At 49.0% G+C, this 16660-nt stretch overlaps 1 protein-coding gene across 1 annotated transcript; it reads right to left on the reverse strand.

Annotated features, from left to right (window-relative positions):
* Positions 1-884: 884 nt before the first annotated feature.
* prtgb (protogenin homolog b (Gallus gallus)) lies at positions 885-15722 on the reverse strand (the record flags this gene model as incomplete). The annotated part of the gene is made up of 19 exons (XM_084477801.1): positions 885-1346; positions 1453-1560; positions 2033-2159; positions 2357-2480; positions 2855-3037; positions 3429-3599; positions 3862-3989; positions 4594-4780; positions 5376-5471; positions 7458-7643; positions 8851-9156; positions 9502-9666; positions 10151-10394; positions 10657-10820; positions 11402-11698; positions 11882-12015; positions 12161-12305; positions 14869-15168; positions 15653-15722. The coding sequence occupies 19 exons, from the start codon at positions 15720-15722 to the stop codon at positions 885-887; spliced, it is 3597 nt and encodes a 1198-aa protein (XP_084333927.1).
* Between the last annotated feature and the right edge of the window lie 938 nt (positions 15723-16660).

Genomic DNA, 16660 nt, shown 5'->3' on the forward strand with positions numbered 1-16660 from the left:
CATTCTTTGGACACATTTTCTCTTTCCCGTCTTTGGATCCACCTTATCCATAAAACGCCACGCCCTTCAGCAATAAGGCCATGTTAAAGCTATTAGAAACCAGTGCACTGAAATGCCAGCCGTCGTTTTTTGGTATGATATTACTCAAAAAGTCAGACAATGTCTAATGCACTTATTCTTTTCACAGCATGCTATGAAATGTGAGATATAAAAAGCTGTTTTAAACTTGTAAATAATACGTGGAGAAACGGTGGTAAAGCCAAACCCGACCCAACGATAACGCACCGACACAGGTAGACGAGACGTTAAAATGCTTCAACCTTGCCCCCTGAGTCTTGACAAAATACTGCACCACATACTGCGAAAAAAGGAGGTAGAAATGTACATACAGAAACAGACGGTTGAGGTAGACAGTTAGTTTCAAAGGGATTAATCGCTCCTGCTGCTCCAGTGGAAGAAATTAAATACAATGAAAACGTATCCGAAATCGAAAGACATTTCTTGACATTCTTTTAAACATTCATCATAGGTGAGCTTTGGTTTAGGTCAGACAATGCACAACACATGCCCGCACATAGACACACACATACACACACACACACACACACACACACACACACACACACGCCAGACAGCCAGACAGACAGACATACACACAGACTCACGACACATACAAAGGCAGATAGTTAAAAAAAAAAAAAAGGAAAGAAAGAAGTAACAACATGCAGTTAAAATCCTGAGATATGCCAGAAGAAGAAGCACCACCTCAGCCCTCATCGCCGGCTCCCTGACCTCTGTCCCTGAGAAGCCTGCAGGTCAGGGCGCCCCGAGGGGTCACTGCTGGCGGTGGGTCGAAGAAGGCCGTGGGGGGGGCGGTGGTGGTGTCAGGAACTGGCCAGGTGGGGCGGGAAGACGGACGGCAGGGAGACCACACCCGCCTGGCCGCCCGTGTCAGGGGGCCGGTGAGGGAGGGCGCAGATTTCAATCTTGTCGTTCTCCGCCCTGAACGACGGAGTGAACTCCCCGACCACCACCACCACGGCCGCAGGGCCGCCGGCGGGACCGGAGGAAGGCGGCTCTGCTCGGCTGCTGCTGCCGCCGCCGCCACTTCCTGACGAGGAGCTGCTCATCTCCTCGCTGCTCATCTCCTCGTTGGAGTAGTGTCCCGAGTCGGCCGTCTCCTGGCTGCCCTCGCTGGTGTGCGAGCTCTCGGGGGGCTGGTCCTGATGGGGCTGTGGGCCGAAGATGATCTCCCGGGAGAAGGGCGGCAGGGCGGCGGACCCCGGCCTCCCCTCGTACCGCAGGACCGTCTTGCCCGCCTCGTACAGGCAGGCCCTCTTCTCCGCCTGTGGCCCCCGACAGAGGAACGCAGTTTGAGTGAATCTGTAGGAGCACCACTGGAGGTCTGGGACCAATGCCTTGAAACCAACGCTGAACCTCAACACGACTTACATCACTTATATTGGGATTAGGCTTCTCCCTCGAGAAGAGTCGCCACTTGTTGCTCCTGGTGGCGCTGTGCGGTGGACTGGAGCGGCTGAGCAGCATGCGGGGTCCGCCCTGGAGACAGCGAGGTGGGGATCGGTTAACCAACGACGTTAGAATGAAAGGAACACGAAAATGTTTCCTATGACTCAAGACTCACCTGTTCAGAGTTCACCTAGACTCTGCATAGCCACCCCGTCCCACCCCTCATACTTATTGTATGTTGTACATCCTGGCACTTAATGTACGCTCTGATTGTATGTCGTACTTATTTATAGTACTTAGTTGTTGTAGCATCTCATCCTAGCTATCTTTGTTGTATACGGTGAACGGGTTAACCCAGTGATTGTTAATGCTTTGCACTTGGCTCTATGAACAACCTTACTGTACCGACAGCGATGTAATGTTTCACCTTCCTAAGACAAATGTACTTATTGTAAGTTGCCTTGGATAAAAGCGCCATGCCCTTAATGCTACATGCCCTTAATGTAAATGTAATGTCCACGCCTGGTCGGACCCACAGGGGGCGCCGTGTGGTGTCTCTCACCTTGGCGTCTATGAAGGGCGGTCTCATCATGGGTACGAGGACCTCGGCGTTCTCCGAGGGCGGCTGCCTGCCCGCCTGCGGCCCGTCGCCGCTCAGCACGCCGACCAGCTTCCGACCGGAAGGTTTCCTGTCAGAGACGAAACGTCAGCCTGCATCCACAACACCATGTGGGATGAAATAAGGACTTCTTTGTATTTTGTCATGTTGCTGAGGCTTTTGTCCAAATCGACTTACAGTGAAGTCCGTCATGTGAGCAGGAGGGTGTACTCGTGGAAAGACATGTTGTTAGGGCCCTAGCCACTCCCTTATCCTGAATTCCCTTACCTGGATCTTCCCTTGTTGATGAGGATCAAGGCACACAAGACGATACAGGACAGAGCGATGCAGACGCCCACGATAATGCCTGTCATGGATCGCTGGTCTATGTGGTAGATGCTGTTGGAATGGGCTAGGAAGCAAAACAAACAAAGCAATTCACCATGCAGCTATTAATATTTCATCAACAGGTTACTGAACCACCAGCGATGACAGAAAGACAGAGAGAAGGAATCAGTTACTATTCATTTTTAATTCACTGGTTGAATAATTGAGGGCGGTATCTATTAGAGATACGGGAGCCTTTACTTTCTGAATAATTTAGATTTTCCGTTGGAACTTTCACACAATTATATTCTGATTGATTGTTTAATCCAACTAAGCAGGACTGGAGAGCCATGCTGGTTGGTTCTGGTTCTGTACCTGGTGTTAATAGAGCCATGCTGGTTGGTTCTGGTTCTGTACCTGGTGTTAATAGAGCCATGCTGGTTGGTTCTGGTTCTGTACCTGGTGTTTCGGGGAAGCTGTCCGAGTGCCTGGGGTTCTTGCTGCGGTGCCCACTGGCCCGGGGCAGGGCCACGTCCACCAGGCTGGAGTAGGGACCTTCTCCGAACTGGTTGGCAGCACAGATCTTCACCAGGTAGATGTTCCCAGGCTCCAGCTTCTCCAGCAGGGCCATGGTGTTGCTCCCTGACACAGTAACACATGAGCCCTGGTGTGAGAACATCGTGCAGCTTCACAGGCTCATGGTGAGCGTGAGAGGGGGGAACAGGACTTCATCCATTGCTGTTCAACAACTCTTTTGCAGGGTTTGGCTTTTCAGAGCTTCAGTTTGAGTTCTTAGTTTTCCAAGTGACAGTGAGTTAAATGTAAATACTATCAAATGCTTCGGCAGCCATGTTGCATTTCATCAAGTTATAAGGTTGAGGTGAAACTATTTCTATTAGCGTACGCCTTTAAAGTCAATTCAGACACAGGTCACTTTAAACATCATGACTATCTTTCCCCCTCCGGTCCTCGGGTGATGAGCCAACGCTGTGTGTTTCAAACCCCATTGTGGGCGTTTGGTGGAGTGACTCACCGTCCCTCTGCAGGATCATCCAGCGCCCGGCCAGCCAGCCCTTCTGCGAGGCGTAAAGGAGGGTGTAGTGGGTGACCACCAGCAGGGGGTCCGCAGGCTCCCTCCAGGACACCAGCACTGTGTCGTCCTCGATCAGGGTCATCCGCACGGCCGACGGCGGCTGGGTGGGGGCTGTGGACCCGGGGACAGAACCATCACATCACAGCTCCATCACCGCCAACACACGGGAATAAAGGCTCTGTGCAAACACTGTCACCTGAAGGAGGATGTCACATCCCCCTAAGACCATCATGATTACCAGTTCTAGCCACTCAAAGAGTAGCTCAGGCAGGCCGACTGATACTCAAGGGGTATTAACTCAGTAGTTTATGGATGTTCCATAAACCTGGAATAAGGTGACAGTATGGAAGCTAGATGAAGTCTGGCAGCTTACCGGTGGCGGGGGTCTGGTGGTAGACCACCGGACTCCAGGGACTGGACATCTGGTCCAGATGAAGACGGACCACAAACTCATAGCGCGTGTTTGGACTGAGGTTCTGCACCGTCATGTTCTGCTTGATGCTGTGAACAGATGGGAAACAAAGCATATGGTGAAACACTGACGTACCAGGACCTCACCTTCCTCGCGTATTGCAGAGTGCAAACCTCCAGAACGGTTCCTCCCAAGCCCCCAAGTACAAATGATGTTCAGAAAGTGGATTAATAAAGGAACCAATCAAGGGAATGTGAAAGCCTTCACTTGAAGTTTTGGTAAAGTGTCTTTTCAGCCCTTGTTGTATTTAATTATTTGGTAACTTGTTGTTAAGCGCAATGTGCCATGTCCCCTCATAAGTTCTGTGTATGTGTTATATAGACTGCATTTACTATATAGCGCTTTTCTAACCAGTGGCCACTCAAAGCGTTTTACAATGTGCCCTAACATTCACCCATTCATACACACATTTACAACCACGCAGGGCGGCAGCCAGCTCGTCGGGAGCAGTTAGGGTGAGGTGCCTTGCTCAGGGACATCTCGACTCTCGACACTCAGCTAGGAGGAGCAGGGGGTAGAACCAGCAACCTTCCGGTTACCAGCCGACCCGCTCTACCTCCTGAGCCACATGCCGCCCCTCCTGAGTTCTGTGTGTGTGTCAACTCTTTATTTCCACGAGGAGCTCTGTCTTACGTCTGCAGGTAGCGTACGGCCGTGGCGTTGTGCGTTCCCACGGGGGTGCAGCGGACACTGAAGCTCAGAGCCTTCCCCGCCATGAAGGCCGGGCGGCTCCAGCGCACCACCACCGAAGAAGAGCCGTTGGCCGTGATGGTCACGTGACTGGGGGTCGGGGGCACGGAGGACAGGTGGTCTCTCACCGCTGGGGGGAGCAGACGCAGAAAGGCACATTTCAGGAGGGCATAGGGTGTGTGACTCCAAGTAGGGGTGTAAGGAGACGCGTATTCGCACCAAAAATTTTGGTACAGGCCTAACGGTTTGATGCACGTTTAATTTCGGTACGTACCGGAAAAAATATATATATATAAAAAAAAAATATATATATATATATATATATATATATATATTTTTTTTTTAATTAACTAATAAAAAGTTATTAGTTTTTATTGATTATCACACACTCTGTGAGTGTATTGTCTTGTCCTGGTGTTTTGTGTTGATGGAAATAAGTCCTGGACTTTATTGTGTTTTTATCCTCAATTGAAGTTGATGTCTTTTCGTTTGTGTAAGGCATTTGTTTGATACAATTTAATAAATCAAATCAAAATCAAATTGTTTAATAAAAACAAAATAATAAAAACTGCTGTACCGAAAAACATACCGAATGGTAACTTTTGTGTAACGTTACAAAGTAAATATCATCAACCAAAGTTATGATTGTTTACGAATATTCCACTTGTTGGAACATTACAATATGTGGCTAGCCCAGTGTTGTGGCTGCTGAGCTATCTACTTACAAACACATGCCGGAGTGCTGATGGTCTGGTCCGACTGGTAGCCGTCTCCCAGTTGGCTGAAGGCCAGCAGCTTCACATGATACTTTGTCTTTGGATCTGCAGTAAAATGAAGGGAGTTTCATTTCTAACATGTGCTTTAAACGCCAAACTCCACTAAACAGGAGATGTGATCCGAAGATAATCCACAGCACAATTGTAATTACAATACAACTACTATACTCTGCTGCTGCATAGCAATGATGTCATATATATATGTATGATTATATAAGATGCTATATATATATATTAACTTTTTGGATTTAAACATGGAATTATTTTCATTAGCATCAAAAATAAGGAGAAAAAGCCACTTTCCACAAAGTGTCATTCAGAGCGAGTGGCCAAGCGGGCGCTCTGTGTTCACGGCTAACCCCCCCCATGCAGACACAATACAGCGTCCACACACTCACACGTCATCCATCATGGGCTGTCATTGTGTTAGGCTGGCAGCCCTACTGAAGGCCTGGTAACTAGGGTGACCAATCAATACGGCCTGCAAATAATATCGACAACACCATGACATCCCGGTGCGTATGTCCCTCTTTAAGGCTTAAGGTTGAACCCTGCTTCTCCCCCTCACCAGGGGAGTGGGGGGCAGTTGGACTGAAAGCCAAAGATGGCTACCTCTAATATCTCTATAACTCTCGTGATGAGCTTCAGCCTGAGAGAAACAGAGACATGAGGTATCGCTGCGTCTTCAGCTCCAGCTCCGATGGCTGCTGACCCCCCCGGCTCTCCTCAACCCCCCAGGACACAGACAGCAGCAAGCGCAAGGAGGTTGTTGTGGAGCCTCCAGCATGTTGAGGCATCGGGGCCAGACGCAGGGCGGTGACCGGTGGAGGTGGGGGGGGGGGGGGGGTGGGGCTCAGAGCCTGCATTCAGCTGCTGAGATCACGGGGACCGGGGGGGGGGGGGGGGGGGGTTGAGGTCAAAGGGTCTGGCCAAGATAGAACAGAAGGAATCCTGGCTCAGGACCGGAGGCCTCTTTTGTTTCCTCTGGCAGGGCTAGGTCTTCCTGAGACTGACTTCAGCGAGCCCCACTCCCAACAATACCACGGATACTGAGCTGGGTACGGTACAAAATAAAACAAGACAACAAGAGTGTTTAGCATGGTTGTTTGTCTCATTCTTAACCACTAGCTCGAGTCAGTATTCTGTTAAATCACTCAGACATTTGAGAAAAGACGTCACTTGATTTTTACCATTTGGATTCCAGCGAGAATGCAAAGTGGACCCCCAACCCTACCACACCGCTCCACAGCAACCTATGAGGGCAGCTTTGACCATATTGACTTGAATAAGGTCTGATGGACATGGCAGTGGACTACAGAGGTCCAGACCGGGTCTTTGGAGATCATTTGCATGGACAACGCAGAGAGAGACGTGGGGAGGGAGGGGGGAGAGCGAGCTGGACAGAGGTCACCCACTCTGTCCAGCTCGGTGCGGCCAGTCCCAGGAGACCCCGTCCGTGTCCAGCTGAGGAGGCTGTGGGAGCGCTGGGGGAGGGGGCCGCTAGGGGCCAGAATCTCACAGGGCGGGTGTGGCCCCTGGACCCGACACAATGGCCAGGGGGTAATTATGCAGGACCGGGATGGAAAAACGGTGGTGGGAGGGGACATCTGGAGGCCGGTGATCCCTTGTTTCTGAGAGGCTGAGCTCCCACAATGCATCAGGCAGGCTGCCGAGGGCCGCTGTTTGATAAAGAGGGGGTGGCTGTTTGATAAAGAGGGGTCAGACTGTATTGATCACCGGACAGCAGGCCCTAATGCAAATAAGCCGGTCGCGGGTCAGAGTTAATTGCCTGATGCAGAGCAGGACTCTCATTGATCAGGGGCCAAATGGGCTTCGGCCATTTCCAAAACCGTCAGAACAGTGATTTAAATATCAGGATGTCATACTGATACTGAGTTAGTTCATATCCTTCACATAGGTGAAGTAAGTACCGTCTTTCCAAAAAGCCCAAAAATACAAAAACAAATGGGGCTTTAAAAAGGATGGTCCTTGTACCTTCTGGGGCGGGGACACCCTGAGGGAGAGACTCACCCAGGCTGCTGATGGTGTAGTCTGAGAGCAGAGCCGGGAGCTGGACGGTGGGCTGCTCGGGGCGGCCCTCCTCGTGGTGGGACAGGCGGTAGCCCTGCACCACCACGCTTCCCGGGGCCGTCTGCCAGCGGGCGATGACGGAGGTACAGTTCAGGGGCTCCAGGTGAAGGAGGGGTGCAGCGGGCACTGGGGAGAGAGGAGGCGCAGAACACACAGACAACACGTTTAGGATAAACACAGAGAGAGGGAGAGGGCTGCGTTCAAGAAATGACACATGAAAGCATGAAGGCTAAACCATGCCTATCTCTAAGCCAAGTCACAATGTGTCTTGATCACATGAAATTTCCATGCCCAGAAAAGCCTTCATGTGAGAACTCATTCGTAGAGTGAAATGCTACCCTCTCCACAAAGTTACTTTATTGCTTTAGTAGCCCCAAAGTGTTTTATGGCAGTGTGGTATGAGCATTTTGTATGCTAAGACTTGGTTCTTCAGAAGCGGAATGGATTTGAATAAATACACGGTTTCAATAGATCCAGCAGCCTTTTCATTAATCACCCCCCCCCCCCCCCCCACAACCTCAATGCCTTGCCTACTGACGAGCGTTCACACAGCCCTTATCCGGCAGGCTACCCATCACTCATAGTAGCATAGTTGCAATGAGTGATCGCTACTTATTGGCAGCTACTACCACTGCTACTTTATCATACACCTCTCTTATCTCTGCATTATTTAGCTTAACGCTCAACAGATCAGAAATCTGCACGAGCTGGACAAACAACCAACTCCTCTTTTCAAGGCACCCGGCCATGAAAAGGGGCCATTCTTCCCCACACAGAGATGCCCCAGGCCCCTCTTTTATGACCCGTGACTGAGGCCACTCCAACACCACTGACAGCCGGGGGCAAAGGTCCCTGGGTAAGCAACACAAAGACTGTGGGACAATGCTGCCGGGCCAGCTCTAGTCATGAGCTGGCTGCTCTGCGTGGGGGCATGGAGGACCTCTCTGCTCCGGAGAGCAGCACAACAGCCACCACACAGAGACGGCCCCGCGTTCCTATGGTCACAGTGTGGCGCTCAGCAGCAACACTGTTTGCTTTTGATCTTTTTCAATAACTTTCATGTGGCCTAGGAATATCTATCACATACTGATGGTCTACGGCAACGTCAAATGACTAATAAAACCTGCCCTTCTGGCCATGGTGGGTGTATGGTGGGTCCCCTATATACTATCTATATATATATATATATATATATATATATATATATATATATATATATATATATATATATATATATATATATATATATATATATATATAAGTGTGTGTGTGACCTTGAGCCCAGAATTAAACACCCCAGCAGCGCTACCTGTCCTGTCCTGCCATTGGTTACCTTTGCTGCTGGACACCCTGGGCGTCCGGTGGGAGGTCCAGGCGGTGGGCTCGCACCATCCCACGCGGGTCGCCACGGCGATGCGGAGCAGGTAGATGGTGTCGGGCTCCAGGTCGTCCAGGCGGTGCTCCGTGGTGTTGCGGGGCAGGTCCACGGAGGTGACGTCGGGGTCCGCCGCTGCGCGGTAGGACAGCCGGTACGCCGACACCCGGCCTCGACTCAGCTTGTCCGGCAGCGGCTGCCAGCTCACCTGGATGTCGCTGGTGTTCCGGCTGGTCAGGCTCAGCTCCGGGGTCCGCAGGGGCACTGCAGCGACAAGCCAGCAGAGGAACCGCCGTCAACCACCTTCACACACTTCAGACTCAGCGGAGAGGAAGTGGCTAAGACTACGTGATTCAACATCTGCTGAAGACGATTAAAACCATCCACATGAAACGCAGCGATCACCTTCCTTGCAGAAAGTGCTACAGTTGGTGCGAAAGAATGTAAGAAAAATAAAAAAAAACTTTCAGCGGCAAGAGGCAAGAATGCGAGCCCCTCTTTCTCCCCATCCCAGACACCCCCGGTACACGCTACAGCCACATTAAAGGGCTGCTGCCTTAAGTACTGCACTGATTTACTGCCAGGAATGCCGGCCGTCTCTGTGCTCACCGTCCTCCAGGGTGTGTTGGCTGACTTGGTCTGACATACGGCTGGCCCCCATCGGCATGTAGGCCACGATGTAGAAGGTGTAGTTGCGGGCGGGCTCCAGGTCCTCGATGATGTAGCTGGTGGTGTCGTTGCCGATCACGGCCTGGTACTCCTCGTTGTTCAGACCTGATGGGCGGACGGGGGGAAGCAGACCGTTGAGGACCAGAACACAAGGAGAAAGATGACATACGGCCTGACTGTAGAGAGTAACATAAATCTAATGGTCGATGTCCAGGCATGTAATGTAAACCAGAGGCAAAATAGCGCTGCCAGACTTCCTAAACATGGGATGTGTTTGATGCCCTCCCTGTTGTCCATAAAGACGACCTTATAGTAGACACAGTGAATCTGTCCGTTTGGATGCAATGTTCAAATGCAGATTTGCAACGCATGGTGTTTACATCTCGATGAAGTCAATGCATTGTTTCTTATTCCCATGCACATATTCACAACAACATGGATGTTCATCCCTTCATATACTAAAGTAAACATTCCACCAGGATGCATATTACCACCACTCTCAAGTGATAATTATAATCATAATCATAATAATACACTTTAAGAGGAAAGAAAATAGATCTTGTTAAATTTCTGTCTGACTGTGTCTCACCCTCAGCCTTCATGTAATGGATAGAGTAGGCGATGACTTTGTTTGCGTTGTACAGCGGTCTCTCCCAGGCCAACAAGATGGCGGAGCTGGAGATGGTCTCGGCGTGGACGTTCCTGGGAGCGCTGGGACGGTCCTCCGACATGACCACGATGAGCCGCGCCAGGGACAGCACCGAGCCGTGCTCGCTCTCCGCCACGCACTGGTAGATGGCATCGTCCTCAGGGATGATCTGGGTGATCACCAGCTTGCTAGGAAACCACCAAGAAGACAGACGGTTGGAACACACTATATGCTTCTCCTGAGTTTCCTGAGGTGTACTCCTGAGTTTCCTGAGGTATATTGTGAGTTTCCTGAGGTATACTCCAGGTCAAGTTAGGTCGATTGTAATTTATATAGCGCTTAAGCACAGTTAACGTCTCAAAGGGCTTTCCATGCCCCATTATACTAGGGGGCCACTGCTAACCTGTGATGGTAACATCGATCTGGCTCACCATTACAGTGAGTACTTGCCTGTTGTACATCTTGATCCTGCCGTTGAGGTGCACCTTTTGGCCATTCTTCAGCCAGCTGATGCGTGGTTGGGGGACCCCCTCTGCCTGGCACATGAACCGGGCCGTACCAGCTCTGGGACGGGTCTGGCTCTCTGGCCTCTCAACAATGGACGGAGGCACTAGAAGCAAAGACGAGAGAAGACCCATCATCACAAACTGCTCTCTCATTTATTCATCCACCAAAACACCTGAACGTGTTAAAGGATATCTCTTACACCACCTACCTGATATATGATTGCGAATAGTATTTTCAAAAAATTTAGACCATTTAACCAATATCCACAATTGACGGCATACCCCTCACAACAAATGTCAGTCCATTGCAGAGTACATCTACATTTACATTTAGGGCATTTAACAGATCCTTTTATCCAAAGCGCCTTACAATAAGCACATTTGTCAGAAGAAAGAGAAACAACACATCACTGTCGGTGCAGTAAGGATGTTCATAGAAACAAGTGCCAAGAACTAACAGTTGTTAGGTTAACCCATTCCCTGTATACAACAAAGACAGCATGGATAAGATTCTACACAACTAAAGTACTATTTTGTGTTGCAAGGACGTACAACATACGCAGTGAGATGAGATGGGTGTGGGGGTATGGTAAGGGGGAGGCTACGCAGACTCTAGATGAACTCTGAACAAGTTAGTCTTTTGCGGCAGCAGGGTTTAAGCTGTTTAAGTGGTGAGCGGCTGTACCCATGACGGTGAGGTTGGCAGCAGCCAGGGTGTGGTTGCGGGTCCCCGGGGTGGTGGCCCTGCAGAGGTAGACGCCGCTGTGCCGGGGCGTCACGTCGGTGAGCACCAGGTTGCCGCTGCCCAGCACCTTGGCGTTGTACACGTCGATGGGCTTGCTGTCCGCCCGGCTCCACGAGATGATTGGCTGAGGGTTGCCGGTGGCAACACACTCCAGGACGACCGTTTGATGCATGGCCGCCGTGACGTTCTGGGGACCGGCAATGATTCTGGGCCTCTGGCGAGATTTAGGGGCTGTCCCTGAAATGAAAAAGGGAGAGGAACAGAGATAATTAAAACCATGACTCAGGATTAGGGGGAGGAACTCTGGAGAATGTCAGCACACTTCGAAACTATGGTTAGAGTCGTAAGTCGTTTTACTTGAGATAGTTTAAGCATACATGTACAGCATACAGCAGGGATGGATGCATGTGGTGTACGTACCCTGGTGGACCGTCAGAGTTGCCTCTTTGCTCTTCATGCGATTGCCGATGTTGGTCGCCACGCAGCGGTATTGTCCAGCGTCCTCCAACCGTGCTTTCTGGATCTGAAGCACTCCATTCGGTAAGATTGTGATTCTTGGAGAATCGACAGACAAGAAGACATGTTATAGGACACAATCAGAACATGTTAAAACAGAGCATGTACCCAAAACTAAAGCCCACACACAACACTAGGGCATGTACGATTCTGGTCATAATGTGGGGAGGTCAGCAGTCCTACCTGTCGGTCTCCAGGGGCAACGGACTTTGATTGAGCTCCCAGGTGATGGTGGCCTGAGGGCTGGCAGTGACGGTGCACCAGAACCGAGCCACCGACCCCTCGGAGACCCCCGCAGGCACAGGGTGGGCCAGGAATTCAGAAATACCTGTGGACAACAAACACAGACAAAACACAATCACAAATCACAGTCGTGAGGTTCGCTTCTTGCTTCCCTCAGATTGGATCCATGGACCCCTCGGGGCAGACCCTGAGACCACCGTGGGGGAAGAGTCTGCTGAAGTCCAGGTCGAGAACCGGAATTGGACTCTGTGATACATGTATGCATGCATTGGTTTTGTGTTTTTTAATCTGGCAAATGCTGGTGTGTTATACATCCACAGCCCTGAGTGTGTGTTAAGTGATTGTGTGTGTGAGCCATTGACCTCCAAGGACCATGATCTTGCCTTTGGGGTGCTGATCTATGAGGACCAATAGTGACCAGCTGGTCCAATCAATGGATCAATGGAGGAATGACAAAGGATGATGCATTGTCATCGCTAAATACTAATCAATTCACTCTCTCTGCACCGAGAAGGCCCCTCATCTGACTAAAACCAAATGTACAACACAGTCTGCTCTGATCTGCCTTTATCTTGAAAAGCCACCAATAAATAAGGCTGTTAGTTAGCACTATTCATTAAAGGGAAGCCCTCCCACCCCCAGACTAGAGGAAGAAGTCAATACTATATTAAAGGAAATCATTCACTAGGGCTCCAAATGAAATCAACATTAAGAACGCTGGTCTACTAGGGAGATTGAAATTGAAGAGCATTCCCTATTCATTTATGGTGTAATGGTATCAATATGACACCTCTTTTCAGACCCTTAGAACTGAGAGTTCCTTTATTAAGGAACTCTCAGTTCGTTTTCTTAAATCCTTTGACTGAAGACGTGGTGGGCTCTTACTACGACTAAGAAACCGTTACGACTTTATTTTGAAATTAATTTGTTGTTGAAAAGGTCTTTCACACCAGAACATACCCTTAAGGAAATGTTGCATGTAAAAATATAAAAACCCTGGGCCTTCTTGCCAACAGAGCTGGTTCAGCACAGACTGCTCTGCTAACACGGTCTGCTCTGTCGTAAAGCGTGAATCAATGGTCGGGTCAAACAGCACAAAGATTGCCCTGAAGAGGTCAGAGTTCTCCTCCACCCCCTGTCCATCTCATTTTAGCTCTCGGCCTGGGACCAAGATCGAAGTCAGCACACATATTGGTACACAAATGGTCCCAAACAAATGGTATCAAATGGTATTTTGATATTGGTGTATTGCTCCAACACAAATGTTTCCACAACCCTCACTAACCAATTGGAAATTAATCTATAGATTTACTAAGACAGAAGAAACACGTGAAGTGAAGAGTGGTTTTCATGTTTAAGTTCAAACCACTCATAATATACATATATTTTATATAATCAACAGACTTTTATGATAGCCTTTTGGGGGTTTGGACTTTTGCTGGACTATTGGTGGACCTTGATCAAACTGTTCGCTCAAATAACAACTGAATCATCACTGTGGGATTAAAGAAAGGAATGCTATTCACTCAAGTGTGAGAAACGTGGGCTTATAGTTCTGACAAAAGGCCTCAACTTGACAATGATAGGAGGAGAGGCTGTGAAAGAGAGCCTGGGCCGAGAGAACAGCCAGCCGGGGGCCGGGCCCACTGGTGACATCACAAAGCCGCTCCTGGCTGACCTCCGACCCTATGGGCCTCTGGACAGAAGGGGAGCTGAGAGAGATCCCATCCTCCACCCTCCAGCTGACCAAACCACCCCCCTCCCCCTCAACTCTCTGCTGGACAACAAACTGAGCCTCCACCTCCAGCTGACCACCCCCCCCTCCCTCCCCCTCCCTCCCCCTGAACTCTCTTAACACTGGGCTGGACCACAGACCCAACCTGGTGAGTAACACCTCCACAACAAAACAACAACACCACAAGCACTACAGAAAGGAAAGTGCAAGTGACCCTGAGACCTTGTCTCCACCATCCATGTGTGCACACGTGACACAACAGCGAGTCCTGGTTCAATCCCTCATTCTAGATATTAAACCGTGAGCTCCTTGCTGGCTCAGGTTCCTGCCCTCCTCAGAGGAGCCACACCAGAGCTGGGAGGCGGTATCCATGACTCTACAATGTGATGTATATCTGCCACAGAGAGTCCAAGTGAGATCTGTCTGTGGCCGGCCAGGCCTATTGAATTACCAGCTCTATCGCCGTGTCCGCTGATATATGGACCATTGAATAGAATGAGAACCAGCCTTTTCTTCTGGGCAGCGGGGCCAGCCAAACAAAAGCCAACAGGCAAATGGCCTTTTAGAGATTCCTCTGTGTAGCAGACCAGGGACAAACCATAGAGAACAGTTTGGGCACTGCTGCACTGATGCAAATGAAGAAGTGGCTCACTGATTGTAATAATAGGAGTAAATTATGTAGCATCTACAAACATAGTCTCTAGATATCCTTTACTTCAGTTAGATGTGTTGCTGACTACAAACACACAGAGGTATATATTTGAACATGGGCTTCCATGAGTCATTGTAAGTTCACAGGAGTGCCATACTACAAATAGGCATGTAGGACGTTCACAAACATCTTGCTTTTCCCCTGAAGGTAAGTCACAGACTTTCGTCTCCCCCCTCCCCTCCCATAGGGGTTCATACTCACTTGCGATGGTCAGGCGTGATCTTTGGCTGAGTATAGCTCCATATTTGTTCTGAGAGAGGCACTGATAGAATCCTTCGTCAGAGTCCCCCCTGTCGTTCTTCACGGTCGGTATGTACAAGGAGCCGTTGGGCAGGAACTGTGCATGTTCGCTTGCTGCCATAGGAAATCCGTTTTTAAGCCACTTCATAGTGACTGGGGGCTGCCCGTGAGCCAGGCAGTCCAGCACAGCCGAGTCCTTTGGTAAGACAGTGATATCACTCGGCTCTGTGATGAACGATAACTCACTAAAACATACAACACCTGGGGAGGGGAAAGCCATATGATAATCACTACACGTTCTGTCGATTTTTGCAGTTATCATTGCACAACATCATGTACATATATCTTATAATGCTTAATGCATGTTGTATAGAGCTATTATAATCAGAAAAAGAAAACAAGGAAAGCAGAATTTGAGGGAAGAATCGTGGAGATAAACCGTGAGCTTTTCTGCACACATTAGGCATAAAGGCAAAGCAATGACCGACTTCGTGTAAACAACATGAAAGCCATGCATGCATAATGTAAATACATACGATATGATCAAATACGAACCATCAATAAAATACAACGGTCATAACATGTGAATATAGGCTATATGGTGAAGCAAGTCAGTACCATAGCCTGCAGACTGTTGTGTGTTATCACATGCAGCGGTCCCATTATTGATCAGGAATCAGCCCAACTTCAGCATAACACAAACCTTTAACAAACAACAGAAATAACTAACACTACTACTACTTACTGGATAGAGGGAAAAAACACCAAACAAAAAACAGCCACAGCCGGAAGGTCTTCATTTTGAACTTTGCCATTTATCCGAGTCACTCTGTCATGTTCCCCCTCGGAGCGGCCGCTCTCCGCGGCTCCCAGGACACTAATGACCCCCGGGGCCCGACAGAGAGAGACCGAGGGGCCCGCACACACCCACCGCCAATAGGCGCATGCGCATAGAGGCGCATCCGTGTGATCTCTACGGGCTGAGGTGAGTGACCAACACACCTTTACCATGGCACGATATCATAGCTCTTTGAAGATCAAGCAATTTTGGTTTATCTATCAAATCTGTCATAGTGGTCACACTTTCACTTACTTTACACTTTACACTACACTACACTACACTTATTATCATTACTTACCACTTCTTAGTTTCTCATATTATTACTTACTTAATTTTATTTTAACATTATTAGTTATTATTTTTGATCTATTTTGCTTTGCTTGCTTTTTTAATTTTTTTTTTTACATATTTTTACTTATCTTTATCTACTTTATCTTTTATTGTTGCTGCTATTTCACAGTTGAGGAACCAAGCCTAATCATTTTACTCTTGTGTACATGTACAATAAGATGTAATAAAAGTAATTCTGATTCAAGAGACCTCGATCTGTTATCATGCAACTAGGATGAAGCCAGGCCACTCTGGTGCAGCCTGTCATATGTAGGCCTGCAGTAAACATGGGAGAAACATTTTGGATGAATACCACAAGTTTCACAAACATAGAGCAATGGGCTACTTTAGAACAACCTAACCACCATTAGTGTTCAACTTTGTGTTTCTTTTAAGCTTTTCAGCTCCTATGACACTTTTACAACCTACTGACCAATATGAGTGGGGACAGGATAGAGAGGTGTCCTAGCCCAGCTGCTGAGGACACAGAAGCCGGTAATTATGAGAAGATATTGATGGCTCCAAGTTAGCTGCTTAATGAATTCAGGTATTGATCCAACAGCCGTGTGGGTTGACAATGAC

This window comes from Micromesistius poutassou, assembly GCF_964030765.1.
Source record: "Micromesistius poutassou genome assembly, chromosome: 13".
NCBI lineage: Eukaryota > Metazoa > Chordata > Actinopteri > Gadiformes > Gadidae > Micromesistius > Micromesistius poutassou.